Source organism: Bos mutus, chromosome 19 (assembly GCF_027580195.1).
Source record: "Bos mutus isolate GX-2022 chromosome 19, NWIPB_WYAK_1.1, whole genome shotgun sequence".
Taxonomy (NCBI): domain Eukaryota; kingdom Metazoa; phylum Chordata; class Mammalia; order Artiodactyla; family Bovidae; genus Bos; species Bos mutus.
Window position 1 is genome coordinate 52,002,480 of NC_091635.1, and position 25,333 is coordinate 52,027,812.

The following is a 25,333-nucleotide window of genomic DNA, read 5'->3' on the forward strand; positions in this document are numbered from 1 at the left end:
TCTAAATGTGTAAACAACTGTGGAAGCCTCTGAAATTGTGAAAGAATATAGATACTTTTAGGGCAGTGGTTAACTAAGAGGGGAGAAATCCTAGCTGTCATGATATTCTCTGAGGAAGATGATGATACATAGACTGTTTGTATAAAATTATATACTTATTCTAAGTTTAGATTGACTAGAAATACTGTTTATAAGTCATAAAGTTATAACTATATGTACACATGCCTATAGAGATAAAGAAATTTTTAAGCCTTGTCTGTTAACATTAATTTAGCATGTAAAACATTAATTTATCACTTTATGGTACTCTTTTTTTCTCTTATAGCACTTGGTAGCAGATAAGAAATATTGTACTTTACTGTTTCTTAAAAAAAATTATACAATTGAAATTTCGGGGGAATTGTGTAAACGTTCAAATTAAAATAAAATTTTAAATAAAATTGGGAAAGCACTGTGAATGTTCAGTTTTTACTGCTTACATGAAATAATGGAATGCCAGGATTCTATAGTATAGTTTTAACTATTCTACCTCCTTAATTGACTTGACTTTGTCCTTCCCTCTTTTCTCTCTTACTGAAGAAAATCAACCCATTCTGGTCAAGTGGTACCCCAGGTAATTAGCCAAAGCACTCATCTGAGTCAGTGTATTTCAAGTACTATCTGGAAGACATTTCGTTTGGGGCTTCCACTTTTCTCCCACCTTCTATCTCTCATTTTTATCACATTTCCAGTTGTTTTATTCTTCTACAACTTTTTTTTCAAAAAACAGCTTTACTGAGCTATAATTCACATACCAAAGAATTCACTCTTTTAAAGTAGATAATTTAGTGGTTTTTAGTATGTTTAGTTTATTGTAATTTTTAGCAGTTTAGTATATTGTATGGCCATCATCACAATAAATATTTGAGTATTTTCATAACCTCAGAAAGAAACCCATACCTATTAGCTGTTTCTCCCCATTAACAACCACTTCCCCCTCCCCTGGCCAGCTTCTAGCAACTACTAATCTACTTCCTGTCCTACAGATTTGCTGTCTGAACATTTCATATAAACAGAATCACACAATATGTGGCCTTTTATATCTGGTTTAGCATTTTATTTAAAAATTGAAATATATTTGATTTACAGTTTTTCAGGTAGAGAGCAAAGTGATTCAGTTATACACACAAAAATATGTGTCTGTGTGTATATATATATTTCAAATTCTTTTCCATTATAGGTTATTACAAGATATTGAGTATAGTTCCCTGTGCTATACAGTTGATCCTGTTGTTTATCTATTTTATACATAAGTCAGTCAGTGAGTTCAGTCACTCAGTCATGTCCGACTCTTTGTGACCCCGTGGACTGCAGCATGCCAGGCTTCCCTGTCCATCACCAGCTCCTGGACCTAGCTCAAACTCATGTCCATAGAGAGTCAGTGATACCATCCAACCACCTCATCTTCTGTCGTCCCCTTTTCCTCCTCCTGCCTTCTGTCTTTTCCAGCATCAGGGTCTTATCCAGTGAGTCAGTTCTTCACATCAGGTGATCACAGTACTGGAGTTTCAGCTTGAGCATTAATCAGTCCTTTGAATGAATATTCAGGACTGATTTCCTTAAAGATTGACTGGTTTGATCTTGCAGTCCAAGGGACTCTCAAGAGTCTTCTCCAATGCCACAGTTCAAAAACATCAATTCTTTGGTGTTCAGCTTTCTTTATAGTCCAACTCTCACATGACTACTGGAAAAACCATAGCTTTGACTAGACGGACCTTTGTCAGCAAAGTGATGTCTCTGCTATTTAATATGCTGTCTAGGTTGGTGATAGCTTTTCTTTCAAGGAGCAAGCGTCTTTTAATTTTGTGGTTGCAGTCACCATCTGCAGTGATTCTGGAGCCCAAGAAAATAAAGTCTTTTACTGTTTCCATTGTTTCCCCATCTATTTGCCATGAAGTGATGGGACCGGATGCCATGATCTTAGTTTTTTGAATGTTTTAAGCCAACTTTTTCACTCTTCTCTTTCACTATCATCAAGAGGCTCTTTAGTTCTTCACTTTCCGCCATAAGGGTGGTGTCATCTGCATATCTGAGGTTATTGATATTTCTCCCGGCAGTCTTGATTCCAGCTTGTGCTTCATCCAGCCCAGCGTTTCTCATGATGTACTCTGCATATAAGTTAAATAAACAGAGTGACAATATACAGCCATGAAGTACTCCTTTTCCAATTTGGAACCAGTCTGTTCCATGTCTGGTTCTAACTGTTGCTTCTTGACCTGCATACAGATTTCTCAGGAGGCAGGTAAGGTGGTCTGGTATTCCCGTCTCTGTAAAAATTTTGCATAGTTTGTTGTGATCCACACAGTCAAAGGCTTTGGCATAGTCAATAAAGCAGAAGTAGATGTTTTCCTTGAACTCTCTTGCTTTTTCGATGATCCAACGGATTTGATATCTGATTCCTCTGCCTTTTCTAAATCTAGCTTGAACATCTGGAAGTTCACGGTTCACGTACTGTTGAATACATAATACATACATAATAGTATGTATCTGTTAATCCCAGATTCCCAGTTTATCCCTCTCTCACCCCATTTCACCTTTGGTAAGCATAAACTGATTTTCCACATCTGTGGGTCTGTTTCTGTTTTGTAAATAACTTCATTTATTTGGAAGTTATCGAGTATAGTTCCACATGTAAGTGATATTGTATGATGTTTGTCTTTCTCTTTCTGACTTCACTTAGTGTGAAAATCTACAGATGCATCCATGCTGCTGCAGATGGAATATTTCATTCTGTTTTATAGATGAGTGGTAGTCCATTGTATACATATACCACATCTTTATGCATTCATCTGTGGATGGACATTTAGGTTGCTTTTATGTCTTAGCTATTGTAAATAGTCAGTGAATATTGGGGTGCATTTATCTTTTCAAATTGGAGTTTTCTCCAGATATACACCTAGGAGTGGGATTGCTGGATTATATAGTAACTATTTTTAGTTCTTTGAGGAACTTCCATACTGTTCTCCATAGTGGCTACACCAATTTACATTCCTACCAACAGCGTAGGAGGATCTTTTCTCTCCACATCCTCTCCAGCATTTATTATTTATAGACTTTTTAATGATGGCCTTTCTGACCAGTGTGAGGTGATACCTCGTTGTAGTTTTTATTTGCATTTCTCTAATAATTAGTGATGTGGAGCATCTTTTCATGTGCCTCTTGGCCATCTGTATGTCTTCTTTGCAGAAATGTCTATTTCAGTCTTCTGCCTATTTTCTGACTGGGTTTTGTTTGATATTGAGTTGTATGAGTTGTTTATGTATTTTGGCAACAATTAAGCCCTTGTTGGTCCTATTGTTTGCAAATATTTTCTCCCATTCTATAGAATGTCTTTTTGTTTTGTTTATGATTTCCTTTGCTGTACAAAAGCTAATAAGTTTGAGTAGGTACCATTTGTTTATTTTTGCTTTTATTTCCACTGACTTGGGAGACTGACCTAAGGAAACAGTGGTATGATTTTATGTCAGAGAATGGCTTGCCTCTATTCTCTTCTAGGAGTTTTATGGTGTCGTGTCTTATATTTAAGTCTTTAAGCCATGTTGAGTTTATTTTTGTGTATGGTGTGAGGGAGTGTTCTAAGTTCATTGATTTACATGCAGCTGTCCAGCTTTCCCAACACCACTTGCTGAAGAGACTGTCTTTTCTCCATTGTATACCACATCTTCTTTATCGATTCATCTACTGATGGACATTTAAGTTGCTTTCACGTCTTGACTATTGTAAATAGTGCTGCTGTGAACATTGGGGTGCATGTATCTTTTCAAATTGGAGTTTTCATCTTTTCTGGATATCACTTAACATGTTTAAAGGCTCATCCTGGTTGTAGCATGAATCAGTACTTCATTTCTTTTTGCTGCTGAATAATATTTCATTGTATGGCCATACCACATTTTCTTATTTATTTGATCAGTTAATAGTTTGGTTGTTTCCTTTTGGCTATTATGATCATATTCCCATAAGCATTCATGTACAAGTTTTTGTATGGACGTTTGATTTCATTTCACTTGGGTATATGCCTAAGAGTGGAATTCCTGGGCACATGGTAACCCTATATTTAATATTTTGAGGAACTACTACATTGTTTTCCAAAGCAGTTGTACTATTATACATTGTCAGTTTTTTGGGTTTTTTAAAAAAGTTGTAAAATACGTAAGAGAAAATTCATCATTTTTTCCATTTCAAAGTGTGCAGTTCCGTGGTTTTAGTACATTTATATCATTGTGCAGCTATCACTACCATCCATCTCCAGAACTTGATTTCGTCTTTCCAAACTGAAACTGCATACATTAAATAATAACTCCCCATTTCCCCCTCTTCCCAACCCCTGGCAACAACCATTCTACCTTCTGTCTCTGTGAACTTTACTACTCTAGTTACCTCATACACACAATTTTCCAGACTACACATTTGGTGTCATCTATTATTTCTTTGCCCCTATCAAACGTACTACTAAGTTTTCTTAACTTTTCTTTAATAATATTGCTTTTCTGTCCTTTTCCTACCTCTACTGCTCATGGTGTAGTCTTGATCACTATTTGTAGAATTAACAGTCTTTAAATTAGATTTTTTGTTCTGATTCATTCCTGTTAGAATTATCTTTATTTATCATTTCCATCATCAAAAGCTTAGCAAAATATCTCCAAGGAAGAAAGGAGTAGAGGGCCATGAACTGAGCCTCTGCCTGTAGCCATAAGGTAGGGTCCACAAAGGAAATATTTGATAGTGAGACAATAATCAAGATAGTATAGTTCTGTGCAAATCAGAGTTCAAGGAGAGTCAAAAAGAGGGATATCAAAATTACAGGGCAAGTCTGACTTTTTGATTGTTATAGGGTGTGGAAAGAAGGTAACCCTCCTAACTATTGGTGGGAATGTAAATTGGTACAGTCACTATGGAGAACAGTATGGAGGTTCCTTAATAAACTAAAAATAGATCTCCCATATGACCCTGCAATCCCATTCCTGGGCATATGTCCAGAGAAAAACATAATCCAAAGGATACATGCACCCCAGGGTTCATTGCAGCACTGTTTACAGTAGTCAAGACAGAAGCAACCAAAATGCCCATGGACAGAGGAATGGATAAAGAAGATATGGTACATACATACAATAGAATATTACTTGGTCATCAAGAAGAATGAAATGATGCTATTTGCAGCAACATGGATGGACCTAGAGATTGTTGTATTGAGGGAAGTAAGTCAGAGAAGAAGAAATATCTGATGACATCCCTTATATATGGAATCTAAAAAGACATAAGTGAACTTATTTATAAAACATAAACAGATACTCAGACTTAGAGAACAAACTTATGGTTGCCAAGGGGAAGCATGGGCGGAAGGGATGGTTAGGGAGTTTGGAATGGATTTGTATACACTGCTATGTTTAAAATGGATAACCCACAAGGACCTACTGTATAGCACATGAAACTCTGCTCAGTGTTACGTGTCAGCCTGGATGGGTGGGGGGCGTTTGCGGGGAGAATGGATACATGTATATGTATGACTGTTCACCGGAAATTATGACAACATTGTTAATTGGCTGCACCCCAATAGAAAATAAAACGTTTAAAAAATTTATAGGACAGGTCTGACTTTTTGATTGTTTAAAATAATTTGGCAAAGGATTAGTCTATGGGCTATTAAACTGAGGAAGTATATTATTATAGGACCTAGAAGGTTGGTGGCAAATGGAGTAAGAAAAATGACACTAGTTTTGAAGCAAGAGTCAAGAGGAGTTATTTTCCCCTCATTGTAGGGACAATCTATGTATACTGGAAGTCTGTATAAAGGGAAATGTGAAAAGGTTATTGAAATATAGGAATGGTAAGGTTCTGGAGGATATGGGGAGGAGACAATAATAGTGGTAGTGTTAGGAGCTGAGTAAGGATCAGATTAGATGTTTTCATTTTCACGTGAAAAGGCAGGAATAGAAACTCCCAGGTGTTTTCTGTCTTCTCAGTAAAGTATATGGGGTGAGATGTTCTGCCAAGAATGAGTGGATGGGAACTGGTAGGAATGGAGAAAGTTTGGAATACCTAGTATTGGAGAGTTTGCCAAAGAACCACGAAGGAATGAGAATAATCATTAAGTGGCAGAAACGTCACTTTTGAACTGTCACAGTTGAAATGTCTTTTATGGAACAGTGGTTATTTACATTGAAAATTAATTTGAAAAACTAACAATTTATAAACACAGTTGCTTGAGTTGGCATGCATTTTGTATAGTGAGGTACACCTTGAATTGGTACTCATACATACTTTAGCCCTGTGACAGTGTATTTAAGAATTTTATGATAAGTGGTTTCAAGTTATCTTTTCTATAAGAACAAATCAAAATAGTTCCTTCAATACCTTCTGAATAACATTTAGGATTGTGTCTTAGAAGTACTGTGTAATTATTATGAACTATACATCAAATATTATGTATCTAATGTGACATTATTTGCTGTTTAATATTGCTATTTTGTGTGTGTGTGTATGTGAGAAGGGTTATTTCTGTACCTAGGCTTTAAATTCCTTGAGAATAGTATCTAGGTCTTATACTTCTCTCTTTCTTTCCTTCCTCCCATTCTGTCACATAGTTAGATAATTTTTTATAGTGTTCTATTAAATGGATGGTAGTATGTGTTGTATATATTTTAATTCTAAAAATAAGCTTTATTTTTCCTTTCCAGATTTAATATATATTAATTTTTTTCCTAATGTAGAAAAATCCAGTTACACTTTTAAAGGAATTGTCAGCAATAAAGTCTCGATATCAAACTTTGCATGTTCGCTTTAAACCAATTGCTGTGGAGCAGAAAGAGACTAAGAGCCGCATTTGTGCTACTTTCAATAAGACTATGACCTTGATACAAGAACTGCAAAAGGAAACAGACCTGGAGGTAATGCTTTCTGTTGATTGGCTGGATTTGTAGAATTTTAATTCTGAATTTCTCATTGAAAGATAAATCCCCAGTAACTCTCATTTTGAAATTCAGCAGTGTGAACTATTGATAAAGAATGAGATTTTCTTGATTCCCTGAAGTATAAGATCTCTTATCTCCTTTTATTTTAAGATGAGCATGTGGAATTGACATGGTTAGTGAAGGGGCATGCTTTCTTGGATTATGTAGCAACAGCAGAAGAAAAAACTTGCTAACATTATATCTATCAGTTCTGCTGGTTCCTATAAGAACTAATGAGACTGAGAAATCTAGAAAGCATCTATACCAGTGACTGTTTTTTCATTCTCCTTTTCTTCAGTTGGGATGATTAGCTTGGGTAGGCCTAACCTTCATTCCTGGTCCTTCATTCTCCACCCTCTTCTCATTTAGTATAAGAATCTTTCTAATTGTGAGCCTCTGTCGCTGATGTGTAAAACTCTACAGACATGTTAGGGTAGGAAAAAGAATATGAGCTGTTAACCTAGGCACTAAGATCCTGAACAGCCAATTGAAGAGATTGGTAGCATTTTCATTTACTATTAAGCAAAGTTGGGGGCTTTTGAAAGAAAAGATAGCTTAATGTAGATGAAATCATCAGATCAGATCAGATCAGTCGCTCAGTTGTGTCCGACTCTTGCCATCACCAACTCCCAGAGTTCACTCAGACTCACGTCCATCAAGTCAGTGATGCCATCCAGCCATCTCATCCTCTGTCGTCCCCTTCTCCCCCTGCCCCCAATCCCTCCCAGCATCAGAGTCCTTTCCAATGAGCCAACTCTTCGCATGAGGTGGCCAAAGTACTGGAGTTTCAGCCTCAGCATCATTCTTTCCAAAGAAATCCCAGGGCTGATCTCCTTCACAATGGACTGGTTGGATCTCCTTGCAGTCCAAGGGACTCTCAAGAGTCTTCTCCAACACCACAGTTCAAAAGCATCAATTCTTCGGCGCTCAGCCTTCTTCACAGTCCAACTCTCACATCCATACATGACCACAGGAAAAACCATAGCCTTAACTAGACGAACCTTTGTTGGCAAAGTAATGTCTCTGCTTTTGAATATGCTGTCTAGGTTGGTCATAACTTTCCTTCCAAGGAGTAAGCATCTTTTAATTTCATGGCTGCAGTCACCATCTGTAGTGATTTTGGGGCCCAGAAAAATAAAGTCTGATACTGTTTCCACTGTTTCCCCATCTATTTCCCATGAAGTGGTGGGACCGGATGCCATGATCTTCATTTTCTGAATGGTAAGCTTTAAGCCAATTTTTTCGCTCTCCACTTTCACTTTCATCAAGAGGCTTTTGAGTTCCTCTTCACTTTCTGCCATAAGGGTGGTGTCATCTGCATATCTGAGGTTATTGATATTTCTCCCGGCAATCTTGATTCCAGTTTGTGTTTCTTCCAGTCCGGCATTTCTCATGATGAAATCATAGAGTTGAATTTAATTACCTGGACAAAAGATGTCCAATAGGTTTTAATTTCTGGTGCTTACTCCAGTCAGTTAACTGGTAATAACTGCTTAGAATGCTGTTTAAGGAGCCGTGTCTGGGCATGGCCAAAAAGTTATCTGCTGTGGAGTGTTGATAGGAGCAGCATACGTGGTATTTATTTGCCAAGTCTGAACTAAATTATGGCTTAAGATATTTGAATTATGGGCTTTGTAACTCTCAAAGGTGGATTAGATCAAGAATTCTTTGTATTACCAATGGAAGAAAAGAGAACAGTGCCTGGTTAAAATCATAAAGTGAGGTCATAAATGTATCTGTCATGGAGAAATGAATAGTGCGAGAGGGGAGGGCAGTGAAAAGGGCACAGAGGGAATAGAGAGTAGGCATTTAAACAGTATGGGTGGTGTTTCGTCACCTGCTAATTAATAAAATGCAAAAAGGAAGTATGTATGTGATAAGCTTTTATAAATAAAACCAAGTCACATATTCTTCATTGTATGTGATCAGAACTTGACAGTAGCAGTCCATAAATTTGTTCCCAGGAAACAAATCTTGAAGAGAGATTAAGTGTAGTTCTGAATGTACACATCAACATGTATGTATAGAAATCCATGAATTAATTGACGCATGGTAAATTTGGGTGACTGAACAAAGAGAAAAATGATTTTTTGAATACTTACTAAAAATTGTTTTCATTGGATACAATAAATAGATGGCATATTTCTGAGATTAAAAAAAGTGGTACAGAAAAGTAGTAATGATATTGATGTATATCAGTCACTCAGTTGTGTCCAACTCTTTGCAACCCCATGGATGATAGCGTGCCAGGCTCCTCTGTCCATGGAATTCTTCAGGTAAGAACTGGAGTGGGTTCCCATTTCCTTCTCCAGGGGATTTTCCCAACTCAGGAATCAAATCCCCTTCTCCTGCATTGAAGGCAGATTCTTCACCTTCTGAGCCAGGGATGTCAAATCATTTGAGTATTTGTAAAGGTTTTCATTTAGTTATCTGAAATGAGCAATAATTATATCAAAGGTAGAAAGCTAAGGGAACTTTTTCATTTTGGACAGATAATGACAAAAAGGAGAAATGGAGACTTCCTGGCAGTCCAGTGGTTAAGACTCTTCACTTCCACTACAGGGGCTGCAGGTTCAGTTCCTGGTTGGGGAGTTAAGATCTCACGTGCCTCTTGGCTTCTCAGCCAAAAAATCCAAAACATAAAACAGAAACAATACTGTAACAAATTCAATAAAGTCTTTAAAAAAATGATCCACATAAAAAAAAAAAAGAGGAGAAATGGCTAAAGGTAAAGGGAGATCATGTTTTAGGATCAATGATAGCCAAGCTGGGAAATGTTGGATATGGTTGGTCTTGGGCCTACTAGTTTAAAAATGAGATAGTATTAATAGTAGAAAGTTCAGAGAAAATTTTTATGATTGAAATGTGGAAGAAAAGGGAAGGGCATCTATAAAGAGTTATATAACCATAATTATATGGCTCAAATAGTTCTATGAGCCAAGAGTTTAAAGAACATGTAAAGGAATTTCATGTATAAAAGAGGTATATTAGACATAGGGTCAGAACTGTGAGAATAGTTAAGAAATCCAAAGGATTTTCAGCTGAGGATTCTGAAAATTTCTAGAGTAACCGAATGGGCTTTTACAATTATTTGGGGAACATGAAGAACAAGAAAGGGATGTCTACTTAGAGCAAATGGTACATTGTTCATAAACAGCAGAATGCAAACAGAAAGTAAAACTCTTATATTGCTATGATTTTTATCAAGGTGAGTGGTTTTTCATTTGGAAGGGCAGAAAATATATATTTGAATTGATAATACTAAAAAATAAAAAAACTTGAATTGATAATAATAAATAGGGATATGAGAACAGAAAAGGAGGTGGATGGTAGGGAATACATATTAATTTCCTGATCTTTTTAGTTGCTATTAAGACACTGACGTTTAAATATAGTTAGTTATAAAGGTGACTATCAAAAGAAGAAAGGACCAAATTTGTTCCAAATAGAAAATAGCAAAACAGTCCCCCCACCAAACAAAAATATAGCAATAAATAGAAAATTCAAAATGCATTAAAGATAGAATGTATGTTATTCCATCAAAGCTCTGAAACATTTGTATTAAAGAAGAAAAATTTCTATGTATTTTAGAATAGTTAATTCCTGGAAAAACTCTTTGAAGTTTTATTAAACAGATGGTCTGAAATCTCTTGAATTTCAGAGATCACAAAGAAAAACATGGAATCATGGAGAACAAAGTCTTGCCAGAATAATATCATTTCCTGTTTTTCAGATAGAAGAGGGAAATTTTGTCACTATTTGAGTTGCAGTAAGTGTTTTTGTTTTATCCATGTGAACATTTTGGGCAAATGGTTGGCTTGAGGAGCCAAACCAGGTGGGGTCTCCAATAGCAACATGTGGCTGTATATTAATGAATTAAAATTAAAAGTAATTAAATGAATACAGTCCTTCATCAATGCAGATACAGAATATACCCAGGATAACAGAAAGGTCTATTGGACAGCGTTGTGCTGGAGATTCTGATTCTGTGGGTATGAGGTGTTCCCGATTTGACAGTCTCTCTAGAGATGACCTATATAGTTAGGCAGATTTGTAACCATGTGAGTGATTCTTCAAGTCCTACCTCCTGTTATTTCCTCATTAACTCTTTGTTTCAGCTAGCCTATTTGTGGGTGCTCTGTGAAAGCCCCTTACAACTTCCCTTTGGCTTCTCTTCTCCCGTTTGGTTTTGCTGCTCTTACCTGCTTTTGTGGATTTGGTTCGCTGGTTGTTTTCTCAGCACGTTCTCCCTTCCTGTGTAAGAGATTACTGACTCTCTTGAGATGTGTGCTATTCCTCAGACTCATGCCTGAGGTAAAAGTGGTGCTATCCTTAGCTTCAGGGATGTGCCTGATTGGCAAGGGGAACGGATTTTCCTTTAACTAATATTGGGTCAGGAATGGGTTTGTAACCCAAATGATATGTGAGGAGGGGGAGTCTGGAAATACGAAATTAGAGAGTTTCCTCACTGCTGAGACCCCCCTGAGGAGAGAAAGCTTTACTTGTTCTAAACATTGTGTATAGATGTGATACCTGGAGTCACTTTCCTGTCAGCCTGAGAATAAAGGATATCAGAGCTGTTAGATGGAAAAAACCTGAGTCCTTACATTGTTGAGCTGCTTCATAAACCAGCCCTGAAACCTGCCCTTATGTACTTATTGTGTAGTGATAATGCATTTTATTTATCCATTTTCATATGCATCTCTGTTACTTGCAGATAAAAGCATCTTAATTATCCTTCAAAATTTAACCCGAGTCTCTACTTCTGAAGAAACTTCCAGACTATTTTTTTTTTCACACTTCTTTTTCAAAATACTTGTTGGATATGTTCAGATGTGACTTCTTTGGTTCTGTTACAGTCCTTAAATTGTTTGATTTCTTTGTCTTGTTTCTTCAATTTAATTGTGAGTTCCTCGGAAACTCAAATATCAAAGTAACTTGTATGTACATAGCTAATATGTATTTTTTCTTTGCCTTTATAAATTCGTCATTATATACCTAGTGTGAACTTGTGGAAACATTTATTGGTGTTACAAAGCAGAAATTAGTATAACAGCCTTTACAGATTTTATTTAACTTTTAAAAAATTTATCTTATTGAAGTATAGTTGATTTACAATGTGTTAATTTTTGTTGTGCAGCAAAGTGATTCAGTCTTAGTCTTTTTTTCATATTCTTTTCCATGATTTACCACAGGATACCGAATATAGTTCCCTGTGCTATATAGTAGGACCTTGTTCTTTTAAGCTTTTCTGAAATAAAGATTTTGTCATTTGTTTTCTAGTTGTTACCACTGACTGAAGAAGAGAAAACTGCGGCAGAGCAATTAAGAGCTCACATGTCAGACTTATGAGGAAGAAATGGACTTGCCAAAAGGAACTCTAATGGGGAAGAAATCAATCCCAGAAATTTAGGAAGATGTCTTGTTAACATTGATGACTATTGGTCGGGAGATGACAAAGGAGATTTGGCTTGGGTGACTGGATAGTGATGCCTTCCACAGAAGAGGGGGATACAAGAGAAGGGCAGATATTGTATTAATAAAGTTCAGCCAAAGGGGCAGAATGGAAATAAAGAGATTTTAAAAATATATGCACACATGCTTAGTAATTTCAGGCAAGGAAGTCCCAACACCATTTTGTATCTGTTTCTGTATAACTGGGATAACACAGATGTCCTGACTGACCTATTGCAAAACAATATTAAGTACTATCAGTCAGATGTGAATGAACATGCTTGGGAAATTAAAGGTTAGAAAAATATTTGTACTATATTATACATATGTAAATAATTTTATTGTTGAAAATTCTGATCGCAGATGTGGTCACCTTATTGGTGAGACTACTAATATGTGACTTAACTGTCTCCCACAATACCTAACTTAGTAGAAAGCTGGCTTTTCTGTGACAGCTTCACTTTTATTTTTGTCCTGTTCCTTCTGCCTGCCAATGTTGAGCGTGAGCTCTGCTTTCTAATGCTGTTTCTGATTGTCCCTGTCACATTTCAGGGACCTGAAATATACCTTTGTTCTCCTCTAGTCTGCATTACTGTAGTTGTTCAGTTCATTCTACTGTAAATCTCTATATATGAACCTTCAATATGAACCTTCAAGTTGTGAGCGTTCGAAGACGTAAACGTGTGTTTTCCCCTCGAATCACATAAGTTAGCTCTGTTTGAGGAGGCACTGTTGGGTTTTGAGGCACAGGCCCCGAATGTAGGATGGAACATGAAGGTTGCAGCAGCCATTCAGAATGTAATCCAGTGCTACCGTGGCATCTATGATGAGAAAAAAAGAGCTACCACTCAGACATCACTGGATTGTTCTTTCAAGAAGGTAGACAGAATTAAATCCAGCAAGGAACCAGAACCTGTGCCAGCAACTGCAGGTATGGAATCGCAGCTTGCCCGTCTCCTGTTGCTGATGCCCCTCCAGCTCTACCATCTCCCACCTCCTCTCCCTCTCCAGTCAGTAACTCTTCATGCCCGTTCACTCGATGCCAGCTCCTGTTGTCCTGTACTACTGTGCTTTTCAAGATACTGTACTTTCAGATTAAAAATGTTTTATTTCTTTGTGTTTGTTCCATATGTATTATTTGTGTGAAAACTACTATCAACTTATTACAGTACAGTACTGTATAGCTGACTGTGTTAGCTGGGCACCTAGGCTAACTTTGCTGGACTTAACAAAGAAGCTGGACTTAAGGAACGCACTCTCAGAATGGAACTTGTTCATATGTAGGGGACCTACTGTCTGTGAAAGCTAAGAAACTGAGATGAGAGGATCGTTGGAACTGTTTACCAGTTTTGTGTGTATGTGTGCACCAATGTCCCTATTTTTTTTTTTTTTTTTTTAATGGCAAGTATGGTATACACTAGGGGGTCAAGTTATCAATAAATTATCACTGTTAATGTTCTGGGAAATGCTGGAAGCTCTGCTAAAAAGTTGAGAGCAGAAGCAGATATTGGAGATGTAAAAGCAGGTTTTAAATTCTAGCTGTACAAGCCTGAGCAAATCACTTAACGTGTGTGTGTCAGGATGACTGGAAGTACAATGAGATGGTGAAGTATTAAGTTTTGATATTTGGTTTAATTCAATACATATTTCCATATATGTAATAAAAACAAGATATTGAAAGACCAGGAAAAGTGAATCAAATGTTAATTTGCAGGTTATAGAATTATACTTTTTTGTAAATAAGAATTTTTTCTGTTATGTTATTAATAAACTTATAATAGCTGACAAACAGGGTTGGAAGAGTAGCTTCAGTTAAAATTGTCTATTCTGAATATTTGGAGAACAGAAACTACCCTAACCTCTAAATTACAAATAAGTCACACTTTAGTAACATATACTACTCTTCTTCAGTACTCAGGCAAGTAATATTGAGGAAATTCCTGTCATGTTATGACTATGGGATGAGATGTTGATTGGTGGGACTGAAAAATGGTGGTATCACAAAGAGGTCTTAACAAGTTACTGGAGTTAAAGTGTTTTGCTTGCGATCAGGGGGAAAAAAAAGAAACAACGATGTTTTTCCTTTGACTTCCTTCACAAGTTACCTTAAAATGTTGGTTCTTCCCCTCATCCCTCTTAAAATTGTTCTCTCTGCACTTTATATATTGATTTATTTCCCAGGGTTCATTTATTGCCTCTGGGGAATGATTTCCAAGTATAACTTATTCCACTAGAAGTGAAAGTGTTAGTTCATCAGTCGTATTTGACTCTTTGCAACCCCATGGACTGTAGTCAGCTAGGCTCCTCTGTCCATGGAATTCTATGGGCAAGAATACTGGAGTGGTAGCCATTCCCTTCTCCAGGGGATCTTCCTGACCTAAGGATCAAACCTGAGTCTCCTATATTGCAGATGGATTCTTTACTGTCTGAGCTACCAAGCAGGCCTAGATCCAAATTTCCAGTAAAAACCTTGACCTGAATATTCAAATTGAATGTGTCCAGAATACTTAACTGACTTTATTTTGTTAATAGCCACTATTCTGTTAGGTGGAATTAAGGTTTGCATCCATTTCTTTATATTCTTAGTTAATCTGTAACTTTTTAGATGTTTATTGTATACAACATTCATTTTACCTTCACTCATCTACCGAGTTTAGACCATTATTATTTCTCATCTGGATGATTGTTTTCTCTTACGTGACTATTCTCTTAGGGCTTCCTTGGTGGCTCAGACAGTAAAGTTTTCGCCCGCAGTGCGTGAGACCTGGGTTCAATCCCGGGGTTGGGAAGATCTCCTGGGGAAAGGCATAGCCACCCACTCCAGTATTCCTGCCTGGAGAATCCCCATGGACAGAGGAGCCTGGCAGGCTATAGTCCATGGGATCACAAAGAGTAGGACACGACTGAACAACTAAGAACAGCACACATTTAACTAGTAGTCTTTTTATGCCCTAAGTATTAGGTTGTATTTTAAATACAACTTTAAGAAATTAACAAAATAAAAGTATGCCTATTCTCCCAAACAGTTGCAACTTTTTCAGATGTTTCTATAATATATATACAAATCAAAAATCATTTTTAAACAAAAATAGGCTGACAGCTTACACTGTACTGTAGCTGCACTTAGTCTTTTCATTTTAAATATATCTTCATGTCACATCTGCTGTTCTTTTGAGCAGCTGTATATATGAATTTACCATAATTTTTTTTCACCAGTTCCTCACTGACAGGCATTTAAGCTGGCCCCGGTAAAGAATCCACTTGCAGTGTAGGAGACACTAGGGACTTGGGTTCCATCCCTAGGTTGGGAAGATCCCCTGGAGGAGGAAATGGCAACCCATTCCAGTATTCTTGCCTGGAAAACTCCATAGACAGGAGTCTGACAAACTACAGTCCATGGGGGTCACAAAGAGTCAGACTTGACTGAGCATGCACACTACAAGAGACAAATTAGGAGATGGGGGAAAGGGGGAAAAGAGGAGGATGGCAAGGCATGCCCTTCAGATCAGGTCAGTCGCTCAGTCGTGTCCGACTCTTTGTGACCCCATGAATCACAGCACGCCAGGCCTCCCTGTCCATCACCAACTCCCGGAGTTCACCCAGACTCACGTCCATTGAGTCAGTGATGCCATCCAGCCATCTCATCCTCTGTCATCCCCTTCTCCTCCTGCCCCCAATCCCTCCCAGCATCAGTCTTTTCCAATGAGTCAACTCTTCGCATGAGGTGGCCAAAGTACTGGAGTTTCAGCTTTAGCATCATTCCTTCCCTTAAGGAATTCTAGTAGAGCTGACCACAGGTTTCCCAACCACACAGGGTAGTTGAGTATCCTCCCAGCCAAGTTTTCTTCTTGCTTAAGTGAGCCAGTATCTGACTTTGCCAACAAGCAATGACCCCTCATTAGTTGTTCAGGTTTTCTAATTTTCCACTATTGAGAACTATTACAATTAATCTTAAACAGTTTGGGGCTCTTGGGCAGATACATCTATTAGCACAAGAACCTATTTTAATATTTATCATAGATTGTAATTTGTCTTTTTTGCTTTCTGCTCTACAGGGTTGCAAAGACCCCTTCTCATTACTCTGAATCCCAAGTAATATAATACTGTGTCCTACAAGTTTTTTTCCCCCACAGGTGCACATATAGTTTATTAATGATTACATTTTGAAGCCAGCCATTTTGATCCAGTATTTAAATAAACTATTTAATATTAAAGCATTTTTAAAAATTGAGGTAAAAATTAACCATTATTAAAATGTTCAATAGAAGGCATTTAAGTATAAAAGATGAGCAACAATCACCTCTATGTAGTTCCAAGGCCATAAATAATTTTTGGTGAAAGGATTTTTCAGGCACAATTATTCCTAAATTATATCTTTGTCCATGGCTCCTGCCATTAAAGAAAAAATTGTTATGCCCACTACTTACAAGAAAGTCCAAATGCCTTGATATTTAACAACTTCCTAAATTATTGCTGATTCTGTTCACGTGCATTCAGTTAGGTTAAGTGTTAACAGTTTTGCAAGAAACTGGAAAGGAACATTTTAGTTCAAATGAAGGATTTTATGTATATCCTTTGTCTCATACCTTCTAATTCCTGCGATCTTTCAACATTTTTTACCTAGAAAACTGTAGAAAGGAGACGCCGATACAGGAAAGCTGAACGCAGGTGAAACCCTTGCACTTTCCAGTCTTAAGGCTCTAGCTCACCTTAAGTCCCAAGTAATGCAGGGCGGCAGTGGTTGCATGGGGGAGGCTGCCGGCTACACAATACAAGGTCCCATCTTCCCACGCCCGACACTGAAATTACCGCTCCGGGCTTCACAATCTAGAGCTTTGCTTCAGTAGTTAGGGCGGAAGTCCTAAAAATCAGAATCTAGGTTTGCTCCTCGAGCAAGAATCACCAGCCACGAGTCCTCTACACCACGGTTTTGCAAACTGCGGCCACAAGCCACCTGCAGCCCAATCAGCAAGAGTAGTAGAAAAACGCTGATTTCGTGGAGCCCCACCCTAGAATCCGAATACCTAGGGGTGTGGCTCCGGAGTCTGCATTTCCCCCAAGCCCTCCAGGTGGCTCCCGCCTCTGGCGCTCAGAAGTTTGAGAGGAGGGGAGCCCCGCCCCTCCCCGAGCGGGGCGGGGCGCGGCCCAGCGCTGCGCTCTCCTCCGCCTGCGCTAACCCAGACCTAAGGCACGCAACCCGGCGGCCTCGAACGGCCAAATCTCGTGTGCGCTCCCGCACCGCGGGAACTAAGCGCCGGCTTCTGGCCCGCTCCCTTAGCGCAGCGGCCTGCGCGCATGCGTGCGCGCGCGCCGCGCCTTTCCTCACGCCGCGCCTTCCGCTGCCCTGGTTACCGTTAGTGTTTGCGAATTCCCTGCAGCACCTTCTTCGCGGGAGACCAGCGCCGCCGGACTCCGGCAGCAGTTCGATACGCGCGCGCCTGCGTCACGTGGGCCGAGGCTCCCTCGCGGTCGCTGGCGAGCCGCTGAGCCGGGAGGAGAGGAGCTGCGGGCTACCGCTCACCCTCCCACCGCGCCCAGGGGCTGGCGCCCGGATGAAAATGGCGAAGTGGGGGTAGCTGGCGCGGAGCGTGAAGCTATGGGGCGCGCAGGTGTGGCTGCCGTCGGAGCCCCCTGAGGCGGGTGCCTGGCGGTTCTCCGGGGCAGTTTGACCTGGCGACCTCGGGCTTGCGCCTTATCGGTCAGATCACGGGCTCCGCGGGTCTCCGAGGGCCCCGCCGAGAGAAGGGGGCAATGGATGAACAGAGTGTGGAGGTGAGGGGGCTTGAGGAGGGTGGTGGCTTAGTCTCCCTCGTCACCCGCTGAGCGTTCTGTATTCGGGGCGCCCCGTCCTAGTCCACCCTCTCGTGGGGCACCCCCGCCCCACTGCTGCTGCTGTGGAGGGGCTGACCCAGTGTGGGGGACGCGGTGCTCGTTGTGCAGCCCTCAAGGGCGCCTTGTGGTCGGACAGTTCCCGCAGTCAGGTGGTGCGTATCCGGGCGTTTTCAGGATGTCTTGGCACTGGTACTCATCCCCACGGGGTTTTTGCAATGTACAGCGTTTTCAGCGCAAAACTGCAAATTGTTTATATGGTCGTGCCCTTGCGACTCGCGACCAGTTCTCACGAGTTTCTGAGCGAATCCGAATCTCCCTCCGAATGGGTAATCATTCCCTTCTCCGCTGTACATTCTGTAGACATCTGCCCTTCCCAGATTGAATGAGGATATACTCTTACTATCCTGTTTGATTGTAGTGTAAAGAGCAACCTGTTCTTTTTATCTGAGTCTTGTAAACGATGTTTTCAAATGTTTGGGATACTGACTTTAAGGCTAGGAACATAAAAATTGCTTATTGGACATAATTATATAATATTAATAATTGTCAAAATTTGAACCTTCCAATTACTAAAATACTAAATCCTTGATTCTTAATTAGGGACAACTATATTAGTTGGGTACTCCACTTGAAACCAGTTGTTCATCCAGTGGTCGTTTTGTGTCCTATCTCCCCACCCCCGCAGCGTCTGCATCTCACAGATTCTGGTCCTGCAGAGTCATGGTTAGACTCATGAGTAATTTTCTCCTTAATTCCTCTTGTAAAAGTATTATAAAGGTTTTGTAACCTCACCTTGGTTTTTAGAAGCGTTTTAATTCCTCTGGAATGGAGTAAAAATAAATGTGAGTACTGTAAAAATAAACTTACAATATGTAATAACCTACATTTAATTATATCTGTTTTCTTGCCAGATACTTCCTAAATGGATTCATCTCAAACTAGCAAGCATAATATTGTTCCTTCTATTTATGTAATTTTTTTTTTCTTCCCAAAGCCTTCATAGAGCTGCCACCAAAATTCTCAGTACAGGCAGAATTTCAGGCTCAAATAAATTGCTAGTTGGTTTGAACATCGTGGCAGAAATTCAGATTCCTGGATTCAGGATAGTTTTCCCTCTTGATCAAAGTATGCTGCCATTAATGGATCTTTTTATACTTAAAAAACTTATGAACACAATCCACTCCCCTTGGGGAATTTGCAGAAAAAGCAACAAGTTCATAGTGTTCATTCAGTCATATAGTTTGCCTTTTTTTTTGTTACTGTTATACATCATAAGGATTTTTTTATCATAAACTTCAAAAATATTTCTAGTGGCTATCATAATCTGTGTTAACTCCTGTAATTTAATATTTTGACTTTTGGGCTGCAGCCAGATTCCTGCCATTGTAATTATTGTTTGAGTGAGAATATTTGTGCAGAAGTCTATGTCTGAATTCCATGTTCTTTGCTTATACTAGGATCATTGTGAAGCTTAGAAAAATGGAGGCATTTTTTTCCTTCAGGAGATGTTCTGAGGTACCTGGACCTTGACTAACCAATCGTATATAGAATATAGTTGAAACTGAGACGTTGTGAATCCAAAATAAATGTAAATGTTGAATGAATTATTGCAGGCATGCTTTATGCTCTTGATTCAGTAGCCTAATCTGGTGAGCTTTAACTTCTTTTTACTGTTTTCAGAGCATTGCTGAGGTGTTCCGATGCTTCATTTGCATGGAGAAACTGCGGGATGCGCGCTTGTGTCCTCATTGCTCCAAGCTCTGTTGTTTCAGCTGTATTAGGGTAAGTTGTATAACTCTTTACCTGCATTTAGCATATATAGGTGGAGAAGGAAATGGCAACCCACTCCAGTGTTCCTGCCTGAAGAATCCCAGGGATAGGGGAGCCTGGTGGGCTGCTGTCCATGGGGTCGCACAAAGTCGGACACGACTGAAGTGACTTAGCAGCAGCAGCAGCAGCAGCATATATAGGGTATATTGTAAAGATTAACCATTTTTTGTATCTTTTTAAAGTTTGATAGTTCATGCCCTTTTGAAAATGTCTTAAATGAATGTTCCTTAATAGGGAGATTGTCAACGTATATTGTTAAGCTCTGTGGAGATGAGTAATCAAGTGATAACTGCCTTGAAATGTCTGGAAACCAAAGCCCAGTGTAACTTTAGTATATTTACATTATTAAATCATTGCACATTTAACAAGTATTTATGAAGTGCTTACCTGCATTGTATTTGGGGTTGAAGATGCCAAGATAAGTGATGGAAGCGCTTTCCCTGCAGGAGTTTAAATCTAATTAAGAGAATGGACTTTGTGTTTATATTCAGGAATGTGTAGTGTCATAAAGAGGCACTTACAAAGTGCTGTGAGACACAAGATAGAGAGTTTATACTTGTTTGATGCGTAAGATAGAGAAAAGGCTAGTAATAGGTTCAAAGGCAAAGAATAAAGTCATATAAACTTATAGTTAAAAGAGACCTTAAAGGTGAATATAATCTGGTGGCTTTAAAATTAATGTCGGTGAACCCCACAACAAAATTATGAAAAAGCCTAAGATGTAAAGCAGAAGAACTTATTTTGGTTGTATGTGGGGATTCAGTGCACATCTGCAGGCCATAGCTGAAAACTGCCCTGCCCACATTACTCTTAGTAGATAATTTCCTTTATTGAGAAAGTCAAAGTCATCTAACATGCTCTTCATCTCAAACTTTCTCTGTGATTCCTTGTTCCTGCCCGAGGAAGGTAAATATCCCTTTGTCAAGAATAATATCTGAAACACTTCCTACATCATTTGCTTCCAGTCACACAGTTAGCAAATGATAGAGCTGGATTTGAACCCAGGAAGTCTGTCTAGAGCCTGTGTTCTTTGGCACTACACTACATGTGCAGAAGGCCTAGGTTACACACCATGCTGGTTCTCCCACTCATAAACTGAGAGACTTGATCTTTGCATTGTTTTCTCAAACAATAGAATGTGGATAACAAGATCTGTCCCACCAAGATGGTTGTGGCATTAAAGGAGATAAGTAAGCTAAAGGGTTTAATTTAGAAACTAAAATATACTCTCCACTTGGGTGATTCTGTGGTATTCTAAAAATAGCAATCATACACATATTATGTTTTATAAATGGTGTAGCTGAAGTGAGATAGATTTAAGTGGCCTCTATCACTGTAGTTAGTTGATAAAGTGGATCTGGATCCACCTCTTTTGATGAAGGTCTAGTATACGTGGACATTTCAGGTGGCGCAGTGGTAAAGAATCTGCCTGCAGACGCGGGAGAAGCAGGAGACATGGATTTGATCCCTGGGACAGGAAGATCCCTTGGAGTAGGAAATGGCAGCCGTCTCCAGTATTTTTGCCTGCAAAATTCCATGAACAGAGGAGCAAAGAGTCAGATATGACTGAGCACAAAAATACAAAGATACAAATACCACTGTATAGATGACCTCTGGTTGTTATCTTATACTTCACTGATCCTTCATTTCTTCACTGTTACCTTTTCCTCATCCTGTTTCTTACAAGAGCGTATTTCTTAAATATTGTGCTGGCATTTTCTTTTATGAAATGTCTGGGAATTTTTCATCTACCTTGAGAAATTTGGTTTACTTTTGCATGGCTTCTAAATCTTCCTTCAACATTGCCTTATAAATGTCAGACCTGATTGTCCTTCCAGCATCTTGAGATTTGCTTCAAATCAAATTCTTCCTGTTATTTTCTCAAGTTGATTCTCTTGAACTTTTTTCTTTGTTTCTTCTTTTCTACCAGGAGCTCAAACTTGAAACCTCTTGACACCAGTGTTTTTAAGTTATTATCGCCTAGTGTCATTTATATTTGTCCTGCCTTTCCATTCTTTTTATTACCATCCTAATGGGGCTTCCCTGGTGGCTCAGACGGTAAAGCGTCTACCTACAATGCCGGAGACCCGGGTTCAGTCCCTGGGTTGGGAAGATCCCCTGGAGAAGGAAATGGCAACCCACTCCAGTATTCTTGCCTGGAAAATGCCATGGAGAGAGGAGCCTGGTAGGCTACAGTCCACGGGGTTGCAAAGAGTTGAACATGACTGAGTGACTTCACTTCACTTAATAGAGAATTGCAGATACTTATTACCTCATGCTTCGATAATTACAATTACCGTCTAACTGATCTGTCTTAAGTGTTTAATCTGTAGTCCATTTCGTATCCTGCTGCTGTCTTGATGTTTTCCAGTAATGCCGTTCTTTTTTTTTTCCTCCCAGAAGCCTCAGATTTATTGCCTGAAGGATAAAGTCCAAGAACATTAACCTTGTATTCAGACCATCTGGATAATCTGGTTCTTAACTTTTTCTTAGAGTTGTCCTGGTTCCCAAGTACACCATCCATCTGTTCATTCATTCAACAGCTATTAATTGTATGCCTACTTGGAGTTAGGCATTGACTTCTCAAGGAGTTGGCTTGTTTCCTAGTTAGGATGTATACAAAAAGGTAAATAGCTATGTTAGATATCCTTCATAGGATAAAGAAAAGTGAAATTGGTTAAGGGTTTAGAGTAGGGACTTTGAGAGGGCACAGGCAGGTTGGTAGCTACTTTAGATAGGGTAATCTGGGAATGTTTCTTAGTGTATGACATTTGAGCAGGGACCAGGATGAAATGGAAGAGTGATGGAAATATCTGGGAAAGAAGGTACCAGGCAGAGAAATCAGAAGGGGCAAAGGCCTTGAGAAAGAAATATGTTTAGTGTGCTGAGAAATAGCAAAGAAACCAGTGTGGTTGGAGCAAAGTGGACAGAGGGAGAGAGGGAAAGGAAATGAGCCTTGGTAAAGACCTTGGATTTCATTTTAAGTGTGCTGCTATCCATTGAAAGCTTTTGAGTGATTTGAAGTAGTTGATGCTCTGAAAGCTTTCACTCTGTCTACTGTGTGGAAAGTAGACTATGGGCAGATGGTTGAGTGAAGAGAACAGTTAGGATGGGCTTTATTAATGGAAGGTGAGTGGTGGTTTAGACCGGGATGGGAACACCAGAGGTGGTGAAAAATAGGGCTTTTCTGTTGTTTTAAATGTAGAATCAGTGGGTTTTCATACAGATGGGATGTGAGAATAGTTTTTTACAGCATCTGGATGAATGGTTTTCCATTCTGAAGCAGAAAAAACTGGGGGAGGAACAGATTCAGGTAGGCTATGAAAGTTGTGGGTTTTTAAAAAAATTTTTAAATTGTCTTAGTAACAGTACGAAAAAACATTGTTTTTGCTAGTGAGAGTGATATAACTAAATATAGTTCTGTCTTAAAGCAATTTATGACCATGATCAGATCAGATCAGTTGCTCAGTCATGTCTGACTCTTTGCGACTCCATGAATCGCAGCACGCCAGGCCTCCCTGTCCATCACCAACTCCCGGAGTTCACTCAGACTCATGTCCATTGAGTCAGTGATGCCATCCAGCCATCTCATCCTCTGTTGTCCCCTTCTCCTCCTGCCCCCAATCCCTCCCAGCATCAGAGTCTTTTCCAATGAGTCAACTCTTCGCATGAGGTGGCCAAAGTACTGGAGTTTCAGCTTTAGCATCATTCCTTCCAAAGAAATCCCAGGGCTGATCTCCTTCAGAATGGACTGGTTGGATCTCCTTGCAGTCCAAGGGACTCTCAAGAGTCTTCTCCAACACCACAGTTCAAAAGCATCAATTCTTCGGCGCTCAGCCTTCTTCACAGTCCCAACTCTCACATCCATACATGACCACAGGAAAAACCACAGCCTTGACCAGACGAACCTTTGTTGGCAAAGTAATGTCTCTGCTTTTGAATATGCTATCTAGGTTGGTCATAACTTTCCTTCCAAGGAGTAAGCGTCATTTAATTTCCTGGCTGCAGTCACCATCTGTAGAGATTTTGGAGTCCAGAAAAATAAAGTCTGACACTGTTTCCACTGTTTCCCCATCTATTTCCCATGAAGTGGTGGGACTGGATGCCATGATCTTCGTTTTCTGAATGTCGAGCTTTAAGCCAACTTTTTCACTCTCCACTTTCACTTTCATCAAGAGGCTTTTGAGTTCCTCTTCACTTTCTGCCATAAGGGTGGTGTCATCTGCATATCTGAGGTTATTGATATTTCTCCTGGCAATCTTGATTCCATTTTGTGTTTCTTCCAGTCCAGCGTTTCTCATGATGTACTCTGCATAGAAGTTAAATAAACAGGGTGACAATATACAGCCTTGACGAACTCCTTTTCCTATTTGGAACCAGTCTGTTGTTCCATGTCTGGTTCTAACTCTTGCTTCCTGACCTGCATACAAATTTCTCAAGAGGTGGATACTATTGTTCAAAATTTTGGACTAGTTCAGTTTATTACAATATTTGTATTTTTTTAAATCTTAAAGAAGATATAATTCACATACCATAAAATTCACCTTTTAATGTATAAATAAAGTTTTTCTTTTAGTATGTCAAGTTCGAGGTGGTTATTATACATTTAATTGGAGATGTTGACAGTTGGAAGTATGAATCTGCATTTGAGGAATGGATTGAATTATTGGCATATAATTAATATTTAAAGGCAGGGGACTAGATGAGATTGCCAGATTACTTCCAATGGGAAGAGATTTTTAGGTCTGAACTCTGGGTCACTCAAGGTTCAAATGTTAGGAGAAGGAGGATTCAGTAGAGTATATTAAGAAGGAGCCAGGAGTGAGACATCACAGAATTCAGATGAGAAACGTGTTTCAAAAAGGAGCGATTTAGCCTTGTCATATGGTTGTAGCTTGGGAATTGACTGTTGGATTTGAGAATAAGTAGGTTTTTGATGACCCTAGTAAGTAATTTCAGTGGAACAGTGGGGGAAAATTTGATGTCAGAGTGGGAGGAGAAAGAGACAGCAAGTATAAAAACTGTCAGAGAATCTTACTGTAAAGGGGAGAAATAAGGCAGTGATTTGAAGGGGGATGTTGAGAGTCACCTTTTGGGAGAAGGTTTTTATCTTGCTGGGACTAAACCAGTAGAGAATAAATAATGATACTAGAGAGACGAGCATAATTACAGAAGCAAAGTCCTTGAGATGTTGAGAACTCCACACAACCGAGTTGTAATATTATTTATTT

At 39.1% G+C, this 25,333-nt stretch overlaps 2 protein-coding genes across 5 annotated transcripts in view; both read left to right on the top strand.

The window, feature by feature from the left end:
- The window catches only part of SKA2 (spindle and kinetochore associated complex subunit 2), a 30,952-nt gene extending 17,395 nt beyond the window's left edge, over window positions 1-13,557 (top strand). Inside the window, 1 exon segment of the mRNA XM_070390587.1 lies at window positions 12,270-13,557. Coding sequence (XP_070246688.1) covers window positions 12,270-12,282 — 13 coding nt within the window. The 3' untranslated portion in view covers window positions 12,283-13,557.
- Window positions 13,558-17,677: 4,120 nt separating this feature from the next.
- Window positions 17,678-25,333, top strand: part of TRIM37 (tripartite motif containing 37) — a 151,717-nt gene continuing 144,061 nt past the window's right edge. For 2 of the 4 annotated variants that reach the window (XM_005900659.2, XM_070390590.1), the window contains exons 1-2: window positions 17,686-18,212; window positions 19,953-20,054. In XM_005900659.2, the coding sequence (XP_005900721.2) occupies window positions 18,192-18,212; window positions 19,953-20,054 (123 nt within the window). In that variant the 5' untranslated portion in view covers window positions 17,686-18,191. Of the gene's footprint in view, window positions 18,213-19,952; window positions 20,055-25,333 lie in introns of all 4 variants that reach the window. The other 2 variants (XM_070390589.1, XM_070390588.1) reach the window with 2 other exon arrangements.